This window comes from Trachypithecus francoisi, unplaced genomic scaffold (assembly GCF_009764315.1).
Source record: "Trachypithecus francoisi isolate TF-2019V2 unplaced genomic scaffold, Tfra_2.0 Lachesis_group17, whole genome shotgun sequence".
In the NCBI taxonomy this organism is placed as follows: Eukaryota; Metazoa; Chordata; class Mammalia; order Primates; family Cercopithecidae; genus Trachypithecus; species Trachypithecus francoisi.
Window position 1 is genome coordinate 51,122,288 of NW_022681462.1, and position 26,600 is coordinate 51,148,887.

The following is a 26,600-nucleotide window of genomic DNA, read 5'->3' on the forward strand; positions in this document are numbered from 1 at the left end:
CAGAGGGTAAGCCTCACCATTCCACTGTCCTGTCCTAGGCTCACATTCTCATGCTAATCACCACTTCTTTTATACCTTGGGCCCACTTCTGAATTCTCCCAAACCTGTTCCCTGTCCTTCAAGAAGCTGCACTCCACAGAGTGACTGCTTAGCTAAGTGGTCCATTTGTTCATTCAAACATTGGAGTTCCTGCAGTTTGCTTGCACTGTGACAGGCCTGGCCATGCAGGACTAACATGCAATCCCTCTCCTCAGGAAGTACACAATCTAAAAGATAAAACCAACATGGAAACCCCTAATTCAATAAATATTTACCTGCCCAAGCATTAAGCTCTCTCCTCACTTAGGCACGGTTCAGAGTCACAGTTCATTCTCCACCCCGGAACAGCATGAATAGAGCCGCCCAGCAGGATGCAGTAAATAATTAATGCCAAACAAGCACTGGTTTATTTATAATGTGAAATGCTCCTTCCTAGAAGGCTTACATTATTTCCCTATAAATACCTGATATGGGAAACCAACTCAGAATCTGACAACTGTTTATCAAACAAAATGGGAGTTACTAATCAGAGTTAGATGTATAAAGGCATCAGACTCCTTCTTCAGGATACAAACAAGCACTTTTTCTTTTTTTTTTGTGAGACAGTCTTATCTCTGTCGCCCACTTCCTGAGCTCAGGGGATCCTCCCACTCCAGTCTCCTGAATAGCTGAGACTATAGGTATGCATCACCACACCCTAATTTTTTGTTATTTTAGTACAGACAAGGTTTCACCATGAAGCCCAGGCTGGTCTCAAACACCTGGACTCAAGGAGTCTGCCCACCTCAGCCTCCCAAAGTGCTAGGATTACAGGCGTAAACCACCGCACTCAGCCCAAACAAAGTACAAAGTCTAGTCCTTGCACTTCATAAACCTCTTCCCTGGACAGTCTTCCCTGGATAGTCTCTGGCTAGGTATAGTCTCTGGGCCTCCCTTTCTGTGCTTTCACGGTTGAGCAGTCGTCTTTCTGAAGGATTCATTCTTTCTTTCAAGATATACATATTTTAATCACCTTAAAGTTCAGCCTCGCAGTTGAAGGCCATTCTGTCACTTTGCTATAACTTGAACTGCCTCTGTTCTGATCCACTGGAGCATTATTTCAAAGGTTAAACTCTCAACAAGCTTGGATTTAAATTTAAAATCTTTAGGGCAATGTCTCACTAACGAGATTTAAAATTAAAATATTAAGAACAATAGCGTCCACTTTTGAATGCCTTATACATTCCAGGCATCGTGAAGAAAACTCCTGACCCAGGACGTACAATATTTCAGAAACACAAAATAACCTGAGAATTCTTACTAAGATGCAATGAGTACAGAAGAGTGATGGAGATAAAACTGGTGAGGTAGTCAGGAGCCCTGTCACAGAAAACCATGAAAAGGAGATGAGCATCAGAAGCCTTCTGAGCAAGAGAATAAGATAATCAGATTTTCTTTTGAGAAACATCCTTTAGTTGCTGTGTAGTTTAAAGGATTAAAATAATGCAATGCTAAAGACCATTTAGATTTTATTTCCATAAACTGAGGCCAAATGGAACCTAAACTAAAGCAGGGAAGTAAGGATAGCAAGTAAAAAACAAAAAACAATGATTTTAAGCAGTTCCAGTCCACTGAATATAGTGACAAATTTGGGACACGCAGAGGGAGCAGGACTTCTACAGTCCTAGCTTGGGTATGCAAAGGTGTTACTAGGAAGGAGAAAGAATGCAAAGAAGTGGAGAAAATGGTTCTATTTGGGGTAAGATTTAAAAAATAGCTCTAATCATGGTGCATGGGATGAGTGGTGGGGATGGGAGGGTCTAAGGAGAATGTATATTAGACGGTTGGACAAAGGAATCCAGAGGGTGGAAGAAAGGTCCAAGTGGAAGAGAACTGGGAGCCACACGGAGAATATAGAGTGAAATGGATGGTTCTATAAATCATCCACTTGAATGTAAGCAAAAGCGAGCACAGAAGATGACCACGGCTCAAACTATGGGGAACCTCAAATCCTAAGAGCCAACTATAGAGGAAAAAATTTCAGTGATGATTAAAAAGGAAGTGCCAGAAAAAATAAAAATCATAATTAAAAAAAAGATAAACAGAGACAAAGAATGAGTAAGTCTTAGAAGAAAACGAGAAAGGAGTTTCCAGCTGATGGGAGTGCCCAGCAATGTTGAATGCCACAACTAGGTTGAAAATGAATGTCACTTTAGCAACTAGAGAGCCCGAAGTAACTTTAGCAAGTCCAGATTGAGCACAGTGATGGGGGCCCCAAACCACTGTGCTGAGGAGTAATTTGGGATTGAAACGAAAACAAAATTGGAGACATTACCACTTTTCCAGGTGTAGACAGATGTCTTAATACCCCAACCTTGTCCTCTGTCAGCTCTTCAATTTCAAAGACTTCCTGGGGACTTCTCTCAGTTTTCAATTCTCCCAGACATAAGCCAGGATTATCATAGGGATTTGCCATTATCCAGAATCCCTGTCTCCAAGTTCTTAAAATTAAATATATTACTTTCTGACTGATTCCCTGTTCCAGTTCATTCATTCCTTTATTGTAACTAAATAATAATAATCTCTAATATTTATGTATTAGGTACTTATTATGTACTCATGCTGAACTAAATGCTTCGTGGATAGATTAGGTCATTTACTCTTCGAAACAGGGCCATGAGGCTATATATCTCTGTCTGGATTTAGCAAACAAAAATCACTCTGTATTTTATGCAGAAAAGGGTTCAAGACAAGATACTAGGTGCTTTGCAATATCTGTGAAAGTACTCAGGAAGTGGCATCGAGGCCAGAACCACACTGCCGAATTGGCTTGCCCTGAGAGCTGCTACCTCTACCACAACCTGGAAAGTAGGGAATTGACTCTGAAATACACCACCTGTAATTCAGAGACCAGGAGTTGCCACTTACACAACTCCAGTGTGTCAAGTAAAGCCACATCAGGAAGAGCCACCCCAACAAATAAAGCGGAATACTCAGCTCCCACAGATCTGGAGACTGGACACTTCAATACTGCTGGAGAAATTTCCGTGTCTCCAGGGCTGTGCGTTCCAGTAGAAAAAGCAGGAAGATCCACCATCCTCACCTTCACCTTTCAGCAAAGCCAGCTGCAGACATGGAATTCCATCCAGAGCCTTGGCAGTAGGTGACTCAGCAAAATGCAAGGTGGTTTGGTCATTTTGTTCCTGTGTCTTGTTCGCTTTATGGCCTCTACAGGATAAAAAGGCTCGCCATGGACGGTGAGTGTTTACTCACCATGGGCATCACACTTTTCCACCTGAACTTTCTATCAGTTCAACTCACTTTTCTACCTTAACTGGAATTAGCCCACCTGACCTCTCTATTTTCATCTAATTTCCAAGCTCTTTCAGGTATCATTTCCTGTCCATCCTGGATTCATGTGTCCATCACTTCAATCACTTCACTTCCAATATCTCAACTCTGTAGCCCTCCGTCCTTCCAGCATCTTCACCTGCAAAGTCCCCATTCTGATGGATCCCTTCATCCCTCTCCTACATGCCTCCAACCAGAGAGCAGAGCACTATAGGAGCTAATCACATAAACAGGCATCTTGGTACCACTACAAATTCATGGTCTTCACCTTAGCCATTCTTTGCATCTTCATCTATTTACCTACATTACTCTTTCAAAATTTCCCCATAACATATCCTTGCAATTATAAAAATTAGGAGCCCTCAGACATGAGTTCCCCCACTTCCTCTCCTCCTCCTTTTCCCTCATTTTATCAGTTCTACTTTATAACTTTCTGAAATGAACCACACTTCTTAACTTGATTTCTAGGATAGTCCACATGATCAGCATGCCACCATTCTCAAGGCCTACCAATGGATTTCACTACAGCCCTTAGGGAAGGACTTTTCTCAAATGCGAATTTGCTCATGCCATTCTCCAGATGGTAGGATTCACTGTTGAAATGCTTTAGGTTGGCATAAACAGTGTTTATTTTCTAGCACCATCTTTCTACATGTGCCCTAAACTCTAACCAGGGTCCCCAAACACCATTCTCTTTCTCACCCAACACCTTTGCACCTGCTGCTTCCCTCTAATTACTGATCTTCCTTGTCGTACCCACCAGGCTAACTGTGGTCGCTCTTCAAGCACAGTTCAAAGTCACCTTCTCCAGGAAGCACAGCTACAGACATCCCCAGGGTCTGCTCTGATTTCGCTTTCTGTATGTTCACCTCATGCTGTAATAAAATTCTTAGTTTACTTGTCTGTTTCCTCGGATAAGTTGTAACTTCTTTGAAGACATATGACATCCCTTGGCACAGCACCAAGAAGATCAGATTCCAAATACTTGAAGAATTGATTCCAACCCTCTGGTTTTACAGATGACAACATTGAGGCCAAAAGAGTGATTCAGCAAATAGTAGTGGCAAAAACAGCCACACCTGGGTCACCAAAGCTGAGCAGGTGGTATAGTATCAGGTGACCCCTGCTGCTTACACCTGCTGGCCCCCAGCTTTTGCCTACTTTTGCAAGCCCAGGGGTTGTTTTTAAAATAAAGGCATCTAAGCCCCACCCATGGGTGACCTGCTTCAGTTAGTAGAGGGTGAGACTGAATATCTGGATTTTTAAAAGGTCCAGAGGATCAACTCTGATACTCATTTAGGATTGCTAGTCACAGCTCTGAGGCCCTCTCCAAGTGCTGCAGAAACAGAAGTTAGAATAGCCAAGACAACCTTTCAGAAAAAGGAAAAGCAGAGGACTTACACAAAACTTACAGGACTTATCTAATGCCATATTAATTAACAAGGATAAGGACTCAGTGCGGTGGCTGACACCTGTAATCCCAGTACTTTGGGAGGCTGAGACAAGTGGATCATCTGTGAGAAAAGTGTTCACACCAGCTTTGTTTCTAAGACCCAGAAATTGGAAATGACTCAAGAGTCTAACAATAATAACAGTGAAATAGTATAAGCAATGAAAATGGATGAAATATAGCCACATGCAATAGCATAGATGATTCTCACTGGTTCACTATTGAACCAAGGAAGCTAGACATAAATGCTACATATGATTTTATTCAAATTAAATAAAATTCAAAAATTGGTAAATCTAATCTATGATAGTATAAATCAGGGAAGTGGTTATTTGGGGACTAGGGAGGCATAGTTTTTGCAAGATGGAAGAGGTGGGCCTTCAGAGGTACTAGTAATGTTTTCTTAACCTTCGTGGGAAAGGGTAATTAAAAGGTAAGTTCACTTTCTGATAATCCAACAAGCTTGTCCACTTATGATTTCTGCATTTTATATGTACATGTCAAACTTCAATGGAAAGGTTTTTTTTAAATGCATTGCAAACAATCATACCCGGGATATATAAATATATAAAATCTCCTATAAGTCACAAGAAAATGGCATGAAAAGTAAAATAAGAAATATACCAAAAGATATGAGCAGGCAGTTCAGAAGAGGATCCAGAAATGGCCAATAAACATATGAAAAAATTGGTCAGTCTCACTAATAATTAAGGAAAAGTAAAATAAAATAGCAAAAAGGTACATTTTATACCCACCAGATTGATTTTAAAAATCAAAGTCTTATAACACAAAGTTCAACACAAGGTTGTAGGAAATCTAGAATACTCCTGGTGAGCCAGGCATGGTGGTTCATGCCTATAATCTCACCACTTTGGGAGGCCAAGGCAGGAGGATCACTTAAGGCCCGGAGTTCGAGACCAGTCTGGGCATCATAGCAAGATTCTGTCACCACAAAAAATTTTAAAAATTACCTGGGCTTCCACATGAGCCCAGGAGTTAGGCTGCCGTGAGCCTTGATCACACCACTGCACTCCAGCCTGGGCAACAGAGTGAGACTCTGTCATAAAATAAAATAAAATACTACTGGCAAAAGTATAAACAGATACAAAATTCTGTAAAGCAATTTTTGCAACATCAACTAAGTTGAATACTTTGTTCATCTGTATGCCCTACAAATGAGCAATTCTAGGGCTAGCAATCATATATCTTAGAGAACTGCATGCACTAGCAAATATGCTTAAAAGACAGGTATAAGGACATTCACTTCCACATTTCTTGTGAAAGAGGGCAACTCAACAAACTAAATGAACATGAAATATGTAACAGAAAGGATCGACAAAATCAAAAGTTAGTTTTTGAAAAGAGTACTAGAACTGACAAGTCTCTGATGAAACTAATCAAGTAAGTGTGTGTGTGTGTGTGCGTGTGCGTGTGTGTGTAAGAAAGAGAGAATGAATAATGACTAAAGGTGAACCTTACTTTGAAGGTTCTAATGTCTGCAGACATTAAAAGAGAAGAGCTGATAAACAATTTTCCAGAATATATGAAACCTTTAATGAAATGAGAAACTTCCTAAGACACAAAATCTTACCAAACTCACACAAGAGAAAGTAAGAAATCTGCGTAATCCTTTCACCATTAAAGAAATTGAATCAATAGATGAAAACCTTCCCATAAAGAAAACTCATGACTCGGAGGGTGTGCTGGCAAGAGTTAACAAGCAGGAAAAACTAATTCCAATCTCAAATAACTAGCCTGTGCTCCTCCACGCTAAGGGTTACTTTCTATGTCAACATATGCCAGGATCATCATGAAAAGAGAAATTTCGAAGATGAAAACATAAAGTGCAGAAAGATGAGCTTAAAAAAGAAGGGCTAGGAAGAGTTAGGCTATATATTTTTATTTGCTAGTATAGCATTATACAAGAATAATCACAGGGCACAAATCATGGTAGTGACACGTCGAGGAAGGTGTGATGAGCCCAGAGCAAATATGGAATGGTAGCAGGAAAGAGGTTTTCCAGGGAGTGACCTCTTACGATTTGTGATTATTGAACCATGCGCACGTAGTATGTATTTAAACAAACATAATTAATGTTAGAAAATAAAGAACAGCCTGAAAAACAAGAATAACTGGAGGAAGGTGGTGGATCCAAATAATAAAGTATTACAAAGATACAATAACCAAAAAATTTTTTAAAACAGTAATTAGGAAGGTAACATTATCAATGACTGCTAGCTAACTAATCTATCTTAGGCACACAAATTTCTTTACCAATTCTGCCTAAAAAATACAACTTAACCTATAAAAAACAGTGGGTTTTAAAGAAAAGGAGGAAAAATATCAATAAGAAATTTTTTTTTTACCTTATACCACTTTATTGGACCCAAAACACAACTCTTCGGGAAGTGCAGATGACATGTGAGACTATCATCTTTTCCAAGATGTAATATTTGCTTGTACTCATCTGATAAATTCGGCAAACCATTTATGGAAGTGTCACACCATTGTTTTTCAAAAACAGTTAGGTTTACATGTATTCTATGACAGCTGTCCCTACCCCTGTAAGACAGATTGAGACCTCATAAACTCTTCTAAAAAATCACAAAATCAAATCATTCAGCTTATTTTCAAATGTTTTCAAATCATTTTCACAGCACCATGCAAACCCTCTGCCTCTAACAAAGCAGTAAGCACCCCCCAAATCATCCATCACAAAAGGACAAATGGTATTCATACAGTGGAGAAACTGGACAACACCTTAACTGAGTGATCAAAATGGACATCACCAACTGGCGGCAAGTGGATGCCATGTGCCTCTGAGTAATTTTCTGAAGAGGACACAAAGCACTCACCTAGCATTCCAGCCAAAATGGCTGAACCTGACAAACACCAATGAAGGAGATAATACAAAATAATTGCCTATAGTCCTTAAAAACGTCGGTACCATGAAAAACAAAAACTGAGGAACCATTCCAGATTAAAAGAAATTACATATTCATGGCAACCAAATGTGATGCATCATCCTAGATTGGTAACTGTACTGGGAAAGAAAGAAAAAAATTATAAAAGGTCTTCAATGAGACCATTGATAAGATTAGAATATAGATATAGATTAAGGTATTATATGATGGTTACGTTTCCTGAATTTGGTAACTATACTGTGATTATGTAAGAAATAAACAGATACACGTTGAAAGGAAATAGGAAATATACACTGTTGATAGGAAATATACATTGAAATATTAAGAACTAAGAGGATATGATGCATACAACTGAAATGGTTTAAAAATGGCTTAGGAGAAAAATATTGTTTATAATTTATATCATATATATGGTGAAAGAGAAAATTATAAGATAAATGTAAAAATATATTCTTAAAAATGAGGAATCTAGATAATCTAGATAAAGGGCAGAAGGAAGTTCTTGATACTATTCCTGCAAAATTTATTTAAATTTAAAATTATTTCAAAGCAAAAAGTAAAAATATACAGTTTCCTAAATACGTATCCTATCTGGATGTTAGTAGTAAAAGTCTTGGAGAATTCATGTTCATTTTCTTTCATGGCAGATATCCTTGTCTAATTTCTATTAAAGATTATTTTTCGTCATTTCACAGCTCCCAGATTTAAATAGTTTAAATCTAGCTTCGACATCCAGATTCATTTATGTGATGTATGATCTTCAAGTCTAGTTAATAACTCCCATCCTAGGCTAAAACAGGAAAGCAGATCTCCACATGCTCTGAGTGGTTTATTAGCAACTAAATCTGTGGAAAGGAGCCAGGCAGAGCTAACGACCACTTCCACTTGTGAACCACTCGATTTTGTGCATTTTGTCTGTCTGGTGGATAGAAATGAGGAATCTGGCAGAAATCAGAGTGGGACATGGGCCATGCTGGGCCACAGAAAGGGGCCGGCAAATATCACGGAATCAAAACAAGAGAGAGAGAATGGAGTACCTACTTCACACCTGGTCTCAGTTAATTTGCACCTCAACCCTATCGGGCCAGCATGAATTCCATTTTACAGAAAAAAATAAGGCTCAGAGAGATCAAGTAATTTGTTAAGGTCATGCAAGCCAGGATGGGAGAGTCACAAAATTGTGACCCTCAAGCTAAATTTGGTCTACAGATGTGTTTTATTCAGGCCCAACAAAGCTTTACAAATTATAAAAAGTTGCACACACAAATTCCAACTTCCAGATTCCCTTGAAAAGTGAGACGATGGGCTTGACCCTAATAGACGGCTACCTTTGAGGGGCAGTCACCACCAGGCCTGTGTTACTCATTCACGTTTCTTAGCACGGGTTCTCCAGTGAGGTCTGGAACACGCTCGATGCTTACTCCCTGCCTTAAGCAAATTCCTTGTGAAAAGGGCTCATAGGAGGGTTATTCCGATCTGGATGTGCCATTTCCCACAAAAGCTTTTGGCATTTCAAGAAAGATGGCAGTGGCCAGGCTAGGTGGCTTAGGCCTGTAATCCCAGCACTTTGGGAGGCCAAGACGGGTGGATCAGGAGTTCAGTAGATCGAGATCATCCTAGCTAACACGGTGAAACCCCGTCTCTACTAAAAATACAAAAATTTAGCCAGGCGTGGTGGCACACACCATAGTCCCAGCTACTTGGGAGGCTGAGGCAAAAGAATCGCTTGAACCCAAGAGGCAGAGGTTGCAATGAGCCGAGATCGCACCACTGCATTCCAGCCTGGTGACGGAGTGAGACTTCATCTCAGAAACTTAAAAAAAAAAAAGAAAAAGAAAAAGAAAACAAGAAAGAAAGATGGCAGCAATAATATTGGGACAGACACACTTTGTGAGTGGGTCTGATCTGAGGTGCCATTTCCATGGGGAAAGATGCATATCAGACTCCAAAAATGATTTACAGATCTGTTCTGTTTAAAAATGTGTTCACTGGAAATTGTCTTGTTACAATTATAAAAACATACAACAACGTAATTCTTCTCAATGAGTTTTCTATGTTCATTAAGAATTTTCCTTAAAGAATTTATACATACACACACATGAGTTAGTTCTATTTTAAATGAAGAACTTACTTTATAACACATTGGTAGACTCCTGAGTCCCCCCATTCCATAGGGAGAAACAAAATCCAAGTCTCGTCCTGGTGAATTCTAGACTGTATGATTTTGGACACTGGGATTTTGCTAGAATTTTTATACCATGTTACACTGACTTCCCCAGATGTTATGGGAGGGAATGTACAATTAAAAGCAAAAGGCTGACTTGCTGAAAGCATCTCATTTTTCATAAAAATGTCGTTGCATCCATCTAGGGAAAGAAAAACAAAACAATTATCCGTGAAAGAAAACTTTAGTTCTATTTACTGTTAGTTTTTTTAAAAGCCTCTTCAATTTTCCAGCCAATTTGAAATTTTATTTGGGAGTTTCCTGAGTCTGAAAGTTTCCTAAAAATAGAATGCTGATTATAAAGTATATTCCAAGTTCTTCAAATGTATCCATAGGATAGAATTTACTCCGTTCCCTCCTCACAAACCTCTTCCCCATTGGGAGTGATTTCCCTCTTTCCTTTCTATTCTACGACCCTTAGTTCTTTTCATCCACAGAGTTCTTTACTCTGCACTCATGTACAGAGTAAAGGAGCCCTTCTTGTCTTTTCTGTTTCTGCTCTGCCACCCAGTTACTCTGCCTTGAGTAAAAGGTATTTCATCCCAAAACGATTGTTTAAAAAAAAAAAAAAAAAGTTAATTTTTTTTTTTTTTTTTTTTTGAGGCGGAGTTTCACTTGTTGTCCAGGATGGAGTGTAATGGCACCATCTCAGCTCACTGCAGCCTCCACCTCCCGGTTTCAAGCGATTCTTCTGCCTCAGCCTCCCGAGTAGCTGGGATTACAGGCATAAGCTACTATGCCCGACTAATTTTGTATTTTTAGTAGAGATGGGGTTTCTCCATATTGGTCAGGCTGGTCTCGAACTCCTGACCTCAAGTGATCCACCCGCCTCGGCCTCCCAAAGTGCTGGGATTACAGGCATGAGCCACCACGCCTGGCCAAAAAAGTTGGTTCATTCTTAAAGCTCATTTCTACCAAATTTCTTAGAAGAAATTTGTTCTATTGATGGTTTCCTTGCTTTCATCTTGTCATAAAATAACCCTTTATCATATAAAATAGGCAGTAGTAACTCCATTTGAGCATTTTTATTCAAGTCTTCACTTGCCATTTGCCTAACTCTTTCCCCTCCCCGAAGTCACCTCCAAGCTCAAAGGTGACATTCAGGGCTGAGCATCCGAGCACAGGGCTGAGCATCCCAGCACGTGGAGCTGGCTCTGTTTCCTCTTCGCCGTCTTGGGAGCATAAGCAGCCGTGCTCCGGCTGGCGCGATCCCCTGGGGTTCCCAGTGAGGCGCCAGGAGCCTGTGGACTAGGGCGGCCTCTGGGAACTGAGGACATACGGGACGGACGTACCTGCTGTGACAGACAGTGGAAGGGCGATGGACAACCCGCAGAGCAGCAAGGACCACATCCCCAAACCGGGCTGCAAGGAAGGGAGAAGAGGGTGGGAGGGGAGGGCGCAGTGGGGCGGGCCCGAGGCGCCGGCGTGGGCGACCTCGGAATCTCAAAAACAACCGCCCGGGCCGCTGACCTTCCCTTCTTCCTGGGGAGCCCTCTGACTTTGGCCCCACGTTTCCCCAAAGACTGCCCGTCCCCTGTCTCCTTCGTCTGGGCGCCCGACCTTTAGCATCCAAGGCTGGGAACTCGCCCCGCCGCAGAGGAGGATGGGCGAAGAGTGGGCGACAGCGGCGGTGCGGACCGCGTGGGAGCCGCTTCCGCCACCTGACAGCGAAGCAGGCTCGCGTCCAGAGCTCCCGCGAGGGCCAGGGCGCCCCCCAGCGCAGCCCGCGGCCTGGGTCCCGGAAGTAGGACCCCATCCCCGTCCGCGTCGTACGTAGCCTCCTCCCCTGCGCTCCCTCGTCCTCGGGATCCGCGGTCTCAACAGAAACCCCAAACACCGGCTTACTTGGGAGCAACCAGAGCAGGCCTACCTGGCAAGGGCCGGCGGGAAAGCAGAAAGGAAGGCAGGGAGCCGCTGGAACTGAAAGTAGCCGCGAGCTCCACACCTCGACCCAGAGAGGGAGTCGTCTCCCCCATGGTCACCTAGCCGGTCGGAGGCCCGCCTGGGGGACCTGATCCCTGGCCTGCGGTGGCACACATTGTTGCCACGTCTTTTCCTGCACACCTCTCCTGCTGTCAGGGCCCCACCCATGCCTGGCTCAGCCAGACTCCCGGCCCGGTGTCTACCTGCCTGCAGGATTGCAGCGTGCAGGACCTCGTGGAGAGTGGATAATATGGCAGGGACTGAGCACTGTCATGCCACTTCCATGCCTAGGTATTTCCCCGCCACCGTGGGCGGGGCAGACCTGCCTTCCCCAGTGGAGCGTAGAAAGGAATGTGACATCACACTAGGAAGTGGCTTGAAAGTCTTTGAGCCTGATTTTCTGGCATCTAAGTCCTTCATCACCAGGAGTGTCTGCTTAAGTCTATTCCAAGCTGAACGTCTAAATGAACTGTTCATTCCTTTTTGAGCAGTTACTGCATGCTCTGCATTGGTCTATGTGGAATGACCCCAAAGTGGAAGGCATCCCAAATGGCTTCTAAGGAGAATTATAAATCTGCCAGAGTCATGCTCATTAACTTCTGTAAGGCAGGCATCCCATGGTGTTAGAGCCTGAAGACTGTTCCTGTCTAAAACTTCCCCATAAGGTGATGTCAACAGGGAACTGTTGCCCTAGCCGTCTGGAGACACCCCAGAGTCGTCCCACAGGGCACTGAGATGTAGGAAAAGATTCAAAATGTAATCTCCATTCAATAGATTACTGGCCAAGCTCTTCCAGATGGTCTTTGAAAGATCAGAGACAGTGAGCCAAAAGTGACCATAGGAGCAAAGATGCAATAATTGTGCTAATAGCAAAACTTCCTGTGATGGGCTGAAGGTCAGTGGTTTGCAGATTTCTACACTCTTAAAAAGTATTGAGAATTCCAACGTGCTTTTGTCTATGTAGGTTATGCCTGTCAATATTACTATGTTAGAAATTAAAGTGAGAATTTTTTAACATTTACTTTCTTATTTAAGTAACAATAAACCCATTATATGTTAACACAGATATCATACAATTTATGAGAAGTAACTACTTTCTAAAACAGGCTTATTGAGAAAAGAGACATTGTTCTACATAGATGCAGATCTCTTTGATGTCTGGCTTACTAGAGGATGACTGGATTCTCATATTTGCTTCTGCAATCAGTCTCATGATATAATATGTCATATAGTTTCTGAAAAGGTCTACCATACACTAATGAGAGAATGAGAATAAAAAAGGAATAGGTCTTAATATCATGATGAACATAGTTTTGATTTCACAGATCTTTTTGAAGGATCTGTCAGGGACCCATACGGCTCCCACTCTTTGAGGACCTCTTTCTTAGGCTATAAATAGAGATTATTATTTATTTCCCCTACCATCAGCAGTAAACAAGGTTCCGCTGCATATATATATTCTTCAGGGTTTATGTCCTCATCCAAAACAAAACAAAGGCGTTACTATTTTTATAAAAGTCATATGATTTGCATTCAGAACTATTGCTATAAGCAGTGTTGAAAGTTATTTCTAAATCTTTTTTTTTTACGCTATCTTTTTTCATTTTCACTTTATGAATAGATGCATTTGTGTCCTATCTTCTTTCTTAGCCTGAGGACTATATGCCAAGTCTAATGGGTATAGTTGCCCCAAAATGTATGAAGTTAAGACAGGCCATCCCGGTCCCCTGCAGTGCCTCTCACTGGACACTTGTGACATTGCACTTTGCTACTAATTCTGTGAATCTGAACTTAACTTCCTGGGATGGTCTCTGTGCCAAATGGGTTTCCTGATACATGGAAAATGAACACTTGGCTTTGAAGGCAGAACTGATTCCAGGCATTGTAAACTTAGCAATTAAAAATAACAGGAAACCATAACATTTACTGCAGATTCTCAATTACCTTGAAAAAAAAAACCTAAATGTATTCATCTCCTTCAAACATTTAAGTTTTTCCAAATGTATATTTTGCTCTTATAAACTTTGCTGCTCCTAAGATTCTGGTAATGTCCTTCTGTGCGAGTATTTCAGGGGTCGTTTAGTGAATGGAATTGCAGAATCATTGGGTAGGTATATCCTCAATTGTATTAGAAAAGCCCCAATTTTTTTCCATAACTGTATCCTTTAGAGGAAAAGAATTTCATTGCTTCATGTTCTTACCAATATTTGCTAATGTCAGACTTTCAAATTTTGCCAGTTTTGCTGCTCTGATGTAAAAGCTATCGTGTGATTTTATTTTATATGCGTTTAGATAGGGAGGTAAAGCCCATTTTTCAGAGGTGGCAGTTGTAAAGCCTCCATAACAGGGTGTATAACATGTGATAGATGCTTATCACCATCCCCCTGCTTGTCTAATTCTCTCCCACTTGCAGATATTTTTGCAATGGGAATATTCTTAATGTTTTCTGGCATTAGTCAGTGGCCATAGGAAATATATTTTCAGTTGGTTTTTTTTAATGAAGTAAATCAACTTCCTCCAGAGATTCATTACTTCATTCTGAGAGCAGACAAAAAGCAACAAATCTGTGTATGAAGAAGGCATTACAGAACTCTGCTTGGTTGAATTTTACCTTCAATCTATTTGGCCCTCAGACTAGGATATGACGGCTACTCAGAAGGGTGGCAGGGCAACAATTTGGATTAAAGATTTCATATACAAATGTGTATTTTATATGATGCCTGATGTCTGATATCTAAATGTCTGATGATTTCCCATTGGCCATAGCCCACAGATAATGTTTCCCAATGAGAATGAAACAGAAATATATTCACATGCAACAATTAAACTTTCCAAAACTCAGTATTAGGTTGGGGTGGGGGTTTCAGGCTCCACCAAGATCTTTATACTTTTAAGGTCCTTAAGTTCTCATATTTCCCCTCCGTGAGGCTTGGGAATATATAGCAGCGTTTCTGTAGTAGACTGCTATTGTTGGGATAAAATGAACTTCCAGAAATGGAAGCAGCAGCCAGGGAGACTAGAGAGAGGTCCTTAAAGCACTTGGTTTCCTGCAGTCCTGGGCTTAATCTCTCCCTTGAGCTCCATTCATTAGTTGCTCAGTCCCTCATCAAATATTTATACAGTTCCCACTATGTTCCAGGTGATATTCTGAGTGCTGGAAATACAGCTGTACAGAAGACAGACCCTCTTAGAGTTTACAGTCATTCTAGTGTCAAGTAAATAGAAAATTTTATAGGATGATTTCAGGTTGGTGAGAACCCTGAAAGCAATTATGATGAAGTGATGGAGATGGTGTTGGGGAAGTCCTCCCTTCAGAAGGGTCTATGGTGCAGCAGAGGCCCGTGTCAAGGCAAGGAGTCCAGCACGTGGAGGTCTGGGAGAAGGGCTCTCCCCAAAGTAGGAAACAGCCAGTACAAAATCACAAAGGAGGAAACAGTTTGTAAATTCCAAAATAACACAGATGAAGCCAACAGCCTCGGCTGCCTCAGCCTCCCACATGGCTGGGATTACAGACATGCGCCACCATGCCCAGTTAATTTTTGTTTTTTGCTTTTTGTGTGTTTTTGGTAGAGATGGGGTTTCACGATGTTGGCCAGGCTGGTCTCAAACTCCTAGCTTCAAGTGATCCGCCCACCTCAAATTGTAATTGTTAAGTGAAACGTTCAACCATGTTAATAGTTAACTGGCAGAGTAATGCTTATCGCAAAGGATAACCTTTTTTGTCTATCAAATTCGCAATTATTTAATAATGAGTATTCTCAGTGCCACACACTGCTTGTGTAAGAGGAGCAAATGTCTCTATGGAACATCAAGAACCTGAAAAGGAACCTTGCCCTCTGAATATATGCTAAGCAAATGATTAGGGAAGTAAAGATATTAGAGAAAGGATAACTATTGCACTTTGACTACTGATAGCTAAAACTAGAAATAATCTGGATATCCAACGAAGACAGCAATGCTATCAGATTATGGACCATCCATTTGATAGACTTAGTGACTACTTATAGGTTGTATTTCATATAATCGTAATGTGGGCAAATATTTATGCTAAGCTTTAAAAAGAGTGTTAAACTCCATGTATTATATGGTATCAGTTATGTCCATAGAAAGGTAATAAAATATCAATAATTATCTTTAGGTTGTGAGGTTATGGGTGACATTTTTCTTCCTTATATGTTTTAGAAATTTCCACAAACCATTATTGCTTTCATAATAAAAAAAAATTCTCCTAATTTATTTTATAAAATGTCTTAAATATAATTGACTCCCAAGGGGATTACTATACCACCTTCCTAACAACCTCCCTATGTAACCTTTTACCTCTTCCCAATCTGCTGCACAATAGTGCCGTATCAATGTGTTTCTTTGTTCTTCCAACCTGTTGCCTCCAGTATCTCCCATATACCTACTCCCAGTGGTAAAGTCCAAATATTTCAGTCATGGATTTAAGACCCTCTATCATATGAGATTGTTTCCTGAACAACTTTCTCTTCACACTCTTCTTCTCTGGCTAGATTTCTGTTTTTTCTTACTTTGTAATTTTCTCCGTGTCTAGCATAATGTTATCCACATGATTAGCACCTTTTAAAAATCTAAAAGTAGGCTTCAGAACACAAATATTTCCCCTGTGTTTTTGCATTTGAGAGAGGACATGGGTCCAGTTTTAGGAAAGACAAGAACTCAGAAGCAATCAAGTATAGTGTAGAAGGCGAGACTACAGAATAGCATCTGATGATAAAAAGTGTTGAGACAGGTGGCCGCTGTCCACAGCCTTCAAAGCAAATGAGAAGCTGCAGTCTGTCCCTGGCTAAGCAGGGTAAGTGACATAACATGGCTGAGGACGGAAAATGCAGTGTTAGCCAGGGAAGGATTAACTACATGAACCAAAGCAGGAGTGGGTCCCCACACAGGCTGTGAAACATGCAATACCCTTTCACTACAGAAGCCTAAGGAATCTCATTCTGAGGACGTGTAGATTGACAGGAAAACCAATGAACACTGTAGAATGGTATCATTGTAGCCCTTCCCTTCCAGAAGCAGAAACCAAATGACACTTGCGATCACTGCCAGGTCAAAGGTTTTAAGAAAAACAAGCTTCATCGACTTCACCCTGTAGGTAAATTAATCTCTCAACTGGTTGAGCACAGCTTTAGAGAAGTCAACAGCCTCCTATGAGTCTAGAGTCAGGTGGTACAGGTTTAACTGGTCTAACAGCTGCAAATTTTGAGAGACTGCCATGCTAATGTTTGGGGCTCAGATTTAAGGCACAGGTAGGATTTACGTATTTTAATAGCCACGCCTTCTTTAGAAGAAACCTGAGCAGTGTGTGGTAAGATGAGCATGTTTTTGTTTTGAATGATTAATACTCATTTTAAATAGTATCACCTATTCCTGTAACTCTCCCTCTCCTTAAAACTTAAACACCCTGCCCCCCCCACCTCACCCCCCCCCCACACACACACTCTCTTTGGTTGTAAAATGAATGTTATCACATCAAAAATTATCCCTTTCCTCTGTCTTCCCACACACATTTTTCCATGTGTACTCCATTTTATGAATTATTGCCACTGTGGTGATTCATTTATGTATTTTATTTTAGTAAAAGAGGAACAATTTTTCCCTTCCAGCCCAACCTGCTTTCTTCTCCAACTGCTATGCTCCCTATGCCCTGAATGCTAAGCCAACCTCACCACACTCCCAGAGTCTCACGTCAAAGGCGAAAAGATTTTCTTTTGACAAATAAGCTGGAGGAAATCTCTGATTTCATAATTGCATGGTATTTATGCTTAGAAGTCCTTCAATTACTATTTGGGGAATGTACTATATGAAAAATGCTAAACCAGATCCTGACTTGCTAAAATGGGATTAAGTAGCAGCTGTTACTTAAAAGTTAACACCAACATTATATCACCCCTCAACCCCCCCACACACCTAAAACCGTAGCATTTGAAAAATATATATTTTGGATGAATAAGTTTTTTGTTTTATCTGTACTCATCAAGTGATAAAACTAAGAAAATATATTTTGAGATTCTACCCATATACTGGACAGAGGCTTTCTACATATAAACATCTTGTAACATAGGAAGTCCTGTTTTACACATGAGAAAATGGAGGTTCCATACAACCAGGTGCTGTGTTCTGGTTTCAAAGCTGTGACAGTGCAGGAATTTAGTCCCGGGTCTTTTTCCACCAGATGGCATTCCTGCTGTAAAATAATTCCAGAGACTCCCTAAAAATCTATTTTGCATTTACTGGGGAAAAGTTACCTGATGAAGAGAGGAAAAAGGCTGACTTTTAAATGGTGGTTAGCACTGATTTTCCTAATGGTTTGCACATTATCTGGTATCATAACCAAAATGTGGTGCAAAGCTCCCTGAACTCCTCCAGTGAGAAACACTCTCCAGGCTGGGGGCTGGTGGAGGGGCTGTGGGCTGGACAGGGCTCCTGGCCTCTGTGGGGTTATACAACTTCAATTTGACATTGTGTACTTTGTCCCTAGTTGTCAATTGTCATTTCTAATTTCTAACTCCTCTCTATCCCTTCCATTTGCAGATTCTAATAGGACTTCAGATAAGCAATTCATAGAATTGCTACTAACAAAGCAACCATTTTCTGAGAACCAGCTTTAGGCTAAGCACTAGACTTTTCATAATATGTTTAATCTTTTTAATCCTAATCCTATGAATTAGATATTATACCTATGTAATGAGTAAATTGAGGCTCAAATACTTTGCCTAAAGTTTCACCCCAGGTAGATGGTGGAGGCAGTGTTCATTCATAGTGGACTCAGACTCTAAGTCAACCTGCCCCTTCTCCCCAGGTACTGACAGAGTCACCTGCCCTTTAGCATTGCCGTGAGGTAAGGAGGCACTGACTGGGTGTCATCTCTGACCATCAGAGTTAACAAGCTTTAGAGCATGCATTTTGGACAGCAAGTTCAGCAATTTTACCCACCTTCTGGGTCAGAGGAAAAAAATAAATAAAAGCCCTTTGTAAAATGTAAAAGTCTATACAAATATCCCCTTCATCATTTTTGGACAGGTAAAGTGGTAAGTTAATAGTAAATTGGTAAGAAGCCAATAAACAGTTAATGATAAGGCTCACATTTTAATCCATTTTAGAAGCAGGTGAGCAGAGGGAGTAGAGTTGAGCTAGAAGAAGGGAGTTAGGGCTCACTGTTAGGTCAATAGCCTCTGACCTCCACTCCCCTCCCCTCCTCCAGCCCCTCCCCACCCCCTCCACGCAACAGGAAGAACTCTGCAGCAGGACTCCTCACCTTGTTCAGGCCTGGGAATGTACAGGTGCGCAGGTAAGCTGTGGACCAGACAAAGAACAGATTCTCAAGGATAACCCTCAGTACAAAGTTTGAAACTTTTATTGGAAAATAAGTACAGTCTATTGATCCGTGATGCATGCTGTACACAAATTTGGTGTTTTAACATACAAAAATTTGGCTTCTGCTGCAAAATTATATAAACAGGTTTTAAAAAACTCCATCATAAGCTAGTACAAACATAATTTATCAAAAATGTCAGTTAAAAATGGCTCAATACCTTTTCTTTTATTGCAAATAAGAAAGGCAAGAGAGGGAAAATATAAATTGTGCTAAACCAGTTTTAACAACCGGTAATTAAATATTTTGTTGCATTTGCAAACTCTTCTTCACCACTTAGGGCATCTTTTTTAAAATGCCATTAAAAACTGCAAGAAAATCTAATTAAAGTGGGAGGTATGAAACGTTTTTTGTTTTGTTTTAGTGGGGGACAGTAAGTTGAAGGAAGTTCACGGGGAGCTAGGAATGTGTCTTCTTCCTCCAGAATCCAACCCTTGGAAGATGGGGAATGGCTCTGCACTTTTCTGTTCGGATCCTCCTCCACCCAGGCTTATCCACTGATTCTTGTCCTTCCTTACATTCCAGCTGCCATGCTACTTGTAATTCTTGGTCCTCGTCACCCCCACTCCCTGGCCAATTTTGTCACTCACCTAAGTTTCCGAATTGGCTTGCTTTCTTGGCACTATGCGTGCTCACACATTTTCTAGATGACAGACTAAAATAATCTACAAAATTAAATTTGTAAAACTTCTAATAGGCTTTTCGGGACGTGACATCCCTCATCCATGGGCTTCTGGCTGCAGTCTGTGTGCCAAATGAAAGCTAGGCCCTGTCTGTTGGAACAGCAGCTCCAGAACAGCACTGTTCCTTAAAACAGGCAAAGTGGACCCAGGAGAAAGCAAGTGGAAAGGCAAGAGTCAGAGACTTCAACTCAATATGTTTTTGTTTAGGAGGAATATTATTATTCCCAAGAAAAATTTGTGTTCACCCATATTAAATACGAGAAATATAAAAACCAGAAGTCCTGCCCATGTTCATACAACTCTTAAACCTGTGCTTGTGTCCTGCAATTGGTGGCATATAAATTTGGCTTTGTGGTTTTGCAGGGTTCCTCCAATTATTCTGAGGCCTGTCATCCCATTTTTAAAAATATTTTTTCTATACCAAAAAAAAAAAAAAGTGCTTTCATTTTTAATGAAAATGAAACATTTTAAAAAATGTTTGCCTCTGGGGAAAGAATATATGAAAGTAGAAGAGTTTTTCATAAAACCTAAACATCATTTTTGAAAATTCCAACATTCAGAAGTTTGGAATTTGGTATCTTGAGTAAAAGCATTCCTAGACCCGGTCGCTTCCTAGCAAAATGTCATTTCTTCTCACAAATGTGCCAGTGTGGAGTGAGGGGGGACCATTATTGACCTGAAATCAAGTACTCAGAAAACCAGACTAGAAGCCAGAAATGGAGGCTCAAGTCCTGGGTTCAATAGAACTTAGAGTGTGATTTTTTAAAAAAATAGGTCACTTTCTCTATGTATAAAATTAAAATAATTGCAGAAATTAAATAAGATAATTGGGGAATGTTTTTAGACACAAAGCACTATAAAAATTTATGTTACATGTGCAAATTGCTCCTGAAAGGCAGTAAGGGACAGAGACAGCCACCCACAGCCTCTTCCTCAGAGAGCAGCGATTCCAGCTGGAGGGAGACCAGCCTCCCTGACGTGCTCACTGCTGTCTCTGCTGTGGGCCTGACCGGAGAGAGAGGGCTGGAGAGGGAGTCGCCTCTTAGGGAAAGTCTCCTGGAGACTGTGGAATTGGAGTATGTTCTGAATTTCGGTAAAATTCTGATCCGCTGGAGAAAATAAGAGAAGGCCTTTTAGGCAAAGGAGGAGGAAGGGGGACAGGCAAGAGCAGAGACAGAGGAGTGCTGGGGGCAGGTGCCATGGCCACCAGGCCAACCTGGGAATTCAGACAGCAGGACAGCAAGGGGAGGCTGGAGGACCGGGCAGGGAGGCGGGCTGGGAGTGACGTGCTGGTGGGAAAGCATGGGCCTCAGCTCCAACAGGTGGAGCCCGCAGGAGGTGTCTGAGCAGGAGCGGGATGACAGAAGAGCAGCATCACAGGAAGGACGGTTCATGTGTGGGCTATACAAGGGACATTGCGGAGGGACGAAGCCATTAGGGAGCTGTCCCTCCGCAGATGTAAAATGCAGAATAATAACAAAGGACAGGATGGTCGTGCCAGGGAGGAAAGCACTAAGAAGTGGATCAATTCCCTGCTACTGTTGCTTTTTTAAGTTCTGTCTCTCCTGCGGAAAGCTAAGATGACTTCAAAACCTTGGAATACTGAAGAATCCCTTTGTTCACTGACGTGAGCTTTCAACATATGTAAAATAAAATTCGGTCTTTGGAAACTAACTTCTGCCTGGAGATGTGTATGGAAAATGCAAGCAGATGGAAAGTTCTCCAAGAATACATCTCCCTTCCTCAGTGAGGTGCCAGTCTCACTTCGCCTGCAGCACCTCTCAGGAGAGCCGCTCCAGGGCCAGTGACTCCACGGGGTCCCCAGACAAGGCACAGCCCCGCCCTTGGGCTGTGGATGACTTAAACAAAGCCATCTATAGACGGTGGCCATTTCCTGCATGCCCTTTCCTCTAGTTTGCTGTCTCCATGCCTTTTCTTGGCAGTTCAAACATTCAGAGAGGGCATTTATTGCCTTTTTTTTTTTTTTTTTTTGAGATGCAGTCTCACTCTGTTGCCAGGCTAGAGAGCAGTGGCCCGAACTCAGCTCACTGCAACCTCCGTCTCCTGGGTTCAAGCAATTCCCCTGCCTTAGCCTCCCATGTGGCTGGGATTATACAGGCGTGCACCACCATGCCCAGCTAATTTTTGTATTTTTAGTAGAGATGAGGTTTTGCCATGTTGGCCAGGCTAGTCTCGAACTCCTGACCTTTGGTGATCCACCCACTTCAGCCTCCCAAAGTGCTGGGATTATAGGCATGAGCCACCACACCCAGCCTATTGTCTTTCTAAAAGATCTTCCCAAGCCCTCTACTCCGAAGTGCCCTGGCTTGCTATTGACATCATGGCTTATTCCCTTAACAATCTGATTCCAGGTGACCTCAGGGATAAAGGATGATACAGTTACATTCCATGAACTCTACAAGTCAGCATGAGGCACAGCCTGGCCTGCAACGCCATAAGATAGGAGGCACCCAAAGAACTCTTAGAAATTTCTCCATGCTACCCAAGAGGCACATGAGCCTCTCTTTGCAGTTTTTCCTTAGTGGCCGGTGACAGTAACTGGTGTTTAGATGAAGGTGACCGTCGCTGGACTGGCATGTGGTACCTGACATTCTTCCAGAACCTTGTCTTTGCAGACTGTGGCCCCTGTGTAAAGTCCCCTGACCAGCGGATAGCCCCATGTTTCTGCTTAATGAATTTAATCGATTCTGGCATTTTCTCATAGTCTTGGATTTTCTCCAGCTCAAGCAGGACAACTTTAATTCCATCCTGAACAAGAGCATTATACATGGCTATTTGCTCTTCAGATGAACCACCCAGCCAGCTGAAGCCTGATATTTCTCTGACTAAAATGATAATCAGTCTTCTGCTTTTCTTTACGTTTTCATTAATGACCTCAACAATGTCTGAAAAACAGGAAGCAAAATATAGTAAGTAAATTTCTATTTATCATCATTCTCTCCTGAACCAAAGCCACGCATGGCTTTTCCCAACCCTATGGCTCCTAACGCCTCTTTCTTGCCTTACTTAAAATTAAAAGAGTTTCCCATTTTTTAAATTAATTAATTAATTAATTTTAAGAGACAGGCTCTTGTTCTGTTGCTCACACTGGAGTGCAGTGTCATGATCTTGGATTACTGCAGCCTCAAACTCCTCAGCTCAAGCGACCCTCTCACCCTGGCCTCCCGGAGTGCTGAGATAACAGGCGTGAGCCACTGCAAACCTCCCATTTTATAGACAAATTCAAAAATTGGCCCTCAAAAGACAAATATGTCATTTAGAACTCAGAAAACTTTGTTGGAATTTTAAAAACTTACTATTCAATCATTTGATCTCTACCACTCCTGTTTTATTGTATCAGTTGTAAAGCAACTGTTGGGTTTAACTCGTCATTAAGTTTTTCAAAACAAAATGAAGATCACTTAATTACTGCTCTGACAAAATATGCAAGAAGTAAATACTTTGCATTTAATAAATGTAAAAATCATCATACACTTCTGAAGAGGCTCTTAAAATTGTGAAATATATACCCCTATGCCACAATCTTCTGGAAAGATGGAATCCACATTTTACTAAGTAGTTTTATAACAATAAGCCTTTACTTTGTTCCATGACACACATACCTTCCCCAACGTAGTCATCCCTTCCAAAAATGAACAGCTTATATCCACACTGTTTTTCCAAGACCTCAGGCAAGACTTTAAACACAAAAATATCACAGTCAGAGGTAGACCCTTCCCCAATGGTCTTTGGATACAGTATATATGCGTCATAGGTCTTTCCATCTGAAGCTAAAGGAAAAATATAATGTATTTAGAACCACAAGGCAAAAATAAGAGATTTGATAAAGTTAATATCACAAACATTCATTTCATAATGAACTATTCATCTTTTTTTGTACAATGGCATGACTGAAGCAGCAATACCAAAAATATAATCCCTTTAAAAAGTGTTCATCCCTTACAAGGTTTCTATTTCTTGTGTTTTACAGCAAATTTGCTCTTGTATTTGGAGGCTGCCTCGTATACTCTTAGTATAGAGCCATCCTTAAAGTCTCACTGTTCTCATCTTCTTCCCCAAAGGTCTCAGCCCTGAATTCTATCCATTCATTTTTTTTAGACATTGTGGTATTCCTTTTTTTTTTTTTTTTTTGCAAAGTTTAAATAAAGAAGAGAGAGAGGACCTCCCTGATGCACAAAGATCTAGTCATTTCATTTCTTTCATTAAGGTAAGATCTACGTCTGTCCTACTCATCACAGAGCAAGGCCTCCCAATGGCTTATGCATAACTGAATTTATAAACAGATGCTCTAAATACCTGTTTATTCTACCAATATGAATGTTGAGGCAGGAACTTAGAAAACAATGATATTCAGCCTAATGAGTTATAAAACTATAATTCTGTGTAAGAATAACTAATATTCTTGTATATGCCACTTTTCATTTTAGAACTTAAATAAAAACCCTCTTAGTCATCTTCTACATCTCCTAACTATCCCCTATCTCCAACAAGAAAAACTGCACGGAATGCACAATTATACCTTTTATTGGGAGAAAATCATAGCAGGAATCCCTGTACCAAAGCACAATGTCAATCTTGAAGATTTTATAGATGAAAATAGAACACATAAGTATGACTGTCAACGTGACACATATACCAATCATGTGCTTCTGGAATTTAGTGACTATAGCAAAAAAAAAGAGGAGAAAAAAAATTAGAACCAAAAAGAATTAAAACTTTGAGCACAGCAAATTAAGGATCTTCATCTCAGAAAGACCATATTTGGGACTGGCCTGCATTCAGACAGTATTAACTCATTCATTATTATCACTTTGTAATGGATACTAATGTACAAAGCAATCTAGCACGGATTATATAAAACTAAGGTGCATTCTATGAAGTTTCTACCTAAATAGCATAATATACAATAACACGGAACAAAAATACCAAAGACCACAGGATACAGCATTCCACAGTAAAACAGGGAAAAGTTAAAATCACTCAAAAGCCTACAAAAGTTCCCTGAGGTCAGAGAGTCCATTGGGTAAAGCCAAAGACTGGTGGAAAGGGAAACAGGTAGAGGCTTAGGGAAGTTTCACATTTCCACATTCTCCTGGCCTCCTTCTCTACTTAGTTATCCAGTAATTACAGAGGAAGTCAGGGAGCAGATGGAGTAGGTGATGGGGAGGGAGCTAGAGAAGAAGAAAGAGGAAAGAAAAAGAAATTACCTTCTAAATATCAGGAACCATGTAAGCATCCAGAAAAGGGAATCTAAAAGCTTTATTTACTTTTCCAATTTAGATGATTTGGATACAAAATAGAAATCAAGGTATACCATTTTCCAGACAAATAACCAGCTGGCCCAAATGATAGTTCACATTTACAATCTTAAGTACTGTCGCTTCATACAAGATCATGATGCCTGTAGTAATAATCCTCCAGATTTATTTTTCCTATTTAAGACCACCAGGACTATACTTGGTCCTTTACAGTTCCCTGTGACTTTTACAGGTGTCCACAAAAACACACCCATACAAACACCGACTCTCACTTGCACAAATGCTGCTGAGATTTGGATTAAAATTGTTTGGAATCCATACATTCATGTGGGGGAGAACTGACATCTTCATAATATTGAGTCTTTCAATCTATGAACATTGTATATCCCTCCATTTAGTTCTTCTCTGATTTATCTCAATATTTTTTAGTTTGTATTACGGAGGTCTTGAACAGCTTCTGCTAGATTTATTCTTAAGTATTTGATGATTTTTGATGCTACTGTAAATGTTATCTTTTAAATGTAATTTCTATTTGTATGCTGCTAGTATTTAAACAGAGACAGAAGTTAATTTTTAGGGTCTTTCAGATATTCTTCCCATGCACACAATTACAATATCCTATTTTTAATTAAACCACAAATTACCTTAAAATGTTTCACAAATACTTTCAATATTATGTTTTATTATACCAATTCATGAAACCCAGTGACTTCTGATGTCCTCTTTGAAAGTGGATATTTATTTAATCTTACTCTATGTATCCATCAATGTAGTCACTTACTTCAAAATATTCATTAGGTACCTACAATGTACCAGAGCTAACTTGCCATTAGCTGTGGAAATAGAATGATTACTAAGATAAATGGTTGCCACCATCACAGAATTTACAGTTAAGTATAGAAAACTAAGTACCATAGATCCTGTGACATATGGTGCTACAGAAGTAGATACAGAGGCCCTAACCTCCTCTCTTGGGGCCGAGAGCTGGGTTAAGGGCAGGCAGCAGGACAGAAAAGCTTCCAAGAAGAGAGAGTAAAAGAGAAATAGAAGTTACCTAGATAATGCGGAAGTGAAGAGTGTTCTAAGCAGAGGAAATGGCATTTCAAACTCCAAGGTCATGGAATCTTACTACGGTAAAACAAAATTGTGTTTCAATTAGCTTGTTGTTTACCTGGATATATTAACTGGATATATGCTGCATCCATACCATGTGTATTCCTGGCTAAACAGGTAAATGGATGTTCATAAAATCTACTTTCAGTTTCTGATATATTAAGCACTGTGATGAGGGTACTCCTTCTTTTGTTTGCAGGATTTTCCACACTATTCGAGAGAGAGTAAATAAACTTGTG

General features: G+C 40.7%; 2 protein-coding genes across 19 annotated transcripts in view; both read right to left on the bottom strand.

The window, feature by feature from the left end:
• Positions 1-14,114, bottom strand: part of IL1RL2 (interleukin 1 receptor like 2) — a 50,859-nt gene extending 36,745 nt beyond the window's left edge. For 2 of the 4 annotated variants that reach the window (XM_033175615.1, XM_033175614.1), the window contains exons 1-4: positions 11,838-14,112; positions 11,260-11,329; positions 9,875-10,109; positions 7,186-7,381 (exon numbers count right to left, since the gene is read on the bottom strand). In XM_033175615.1, the coding sequence (XP_033031506.1) occupies positions 7,186-7,381; positions 9,875-10,109; positions 11,260-11,317 (489 nt within the window). In that variant the 5' untranslated portion in view covers positions 11,318-11,329; positions 11,838-14,112. Of the gene's footprint in view, positions 1-7,185; positions 7,382-9,874; positions 10,110-11,259; positions 11,330-11,837 lie in introns of all 4 variants that reach the window. The other 2 variants (XM_033175616.1, XM_033175613.1) reach the window with 2 other exon arrangements.
• A 5,133-nt stretch (positions 14,115-19,247) lies between these two features.
• IL1R1 (interleukin 1 receptor type 1) overlaps positions 19,248-26,600 on the bottom strand; it is a 76,329-nt gene continuing 68,976 nt past the window's right edge. For all 15 annotated transcript variants that reach the window (XM_033175629.1, XM_033175621.1, XM_033175631.1 and 12 more), the window contains 4 exons: positions 26,420-26,571; positions 24,510-24,653; positions 23,593-23,760; positions 19,248-22,875 (listed from right to left, as the gene is read on the bottom strand). In XM_033175629.1, coding sequence (XP_033031520.1) covers positions 22,469-22,875; positions 23,593-23,760; positions 24,510-24,653; positions 26,420-26,571 — 871 coding nt within the window. In that variant the 3' untranslated portion in view covers positions 19,248-22,468. The remainder of the gene's footprint in view (positions 22,876-23,592; positions 23,761-24,509; positions 24,654-26,419; positions 26,572-26,600) is intronic.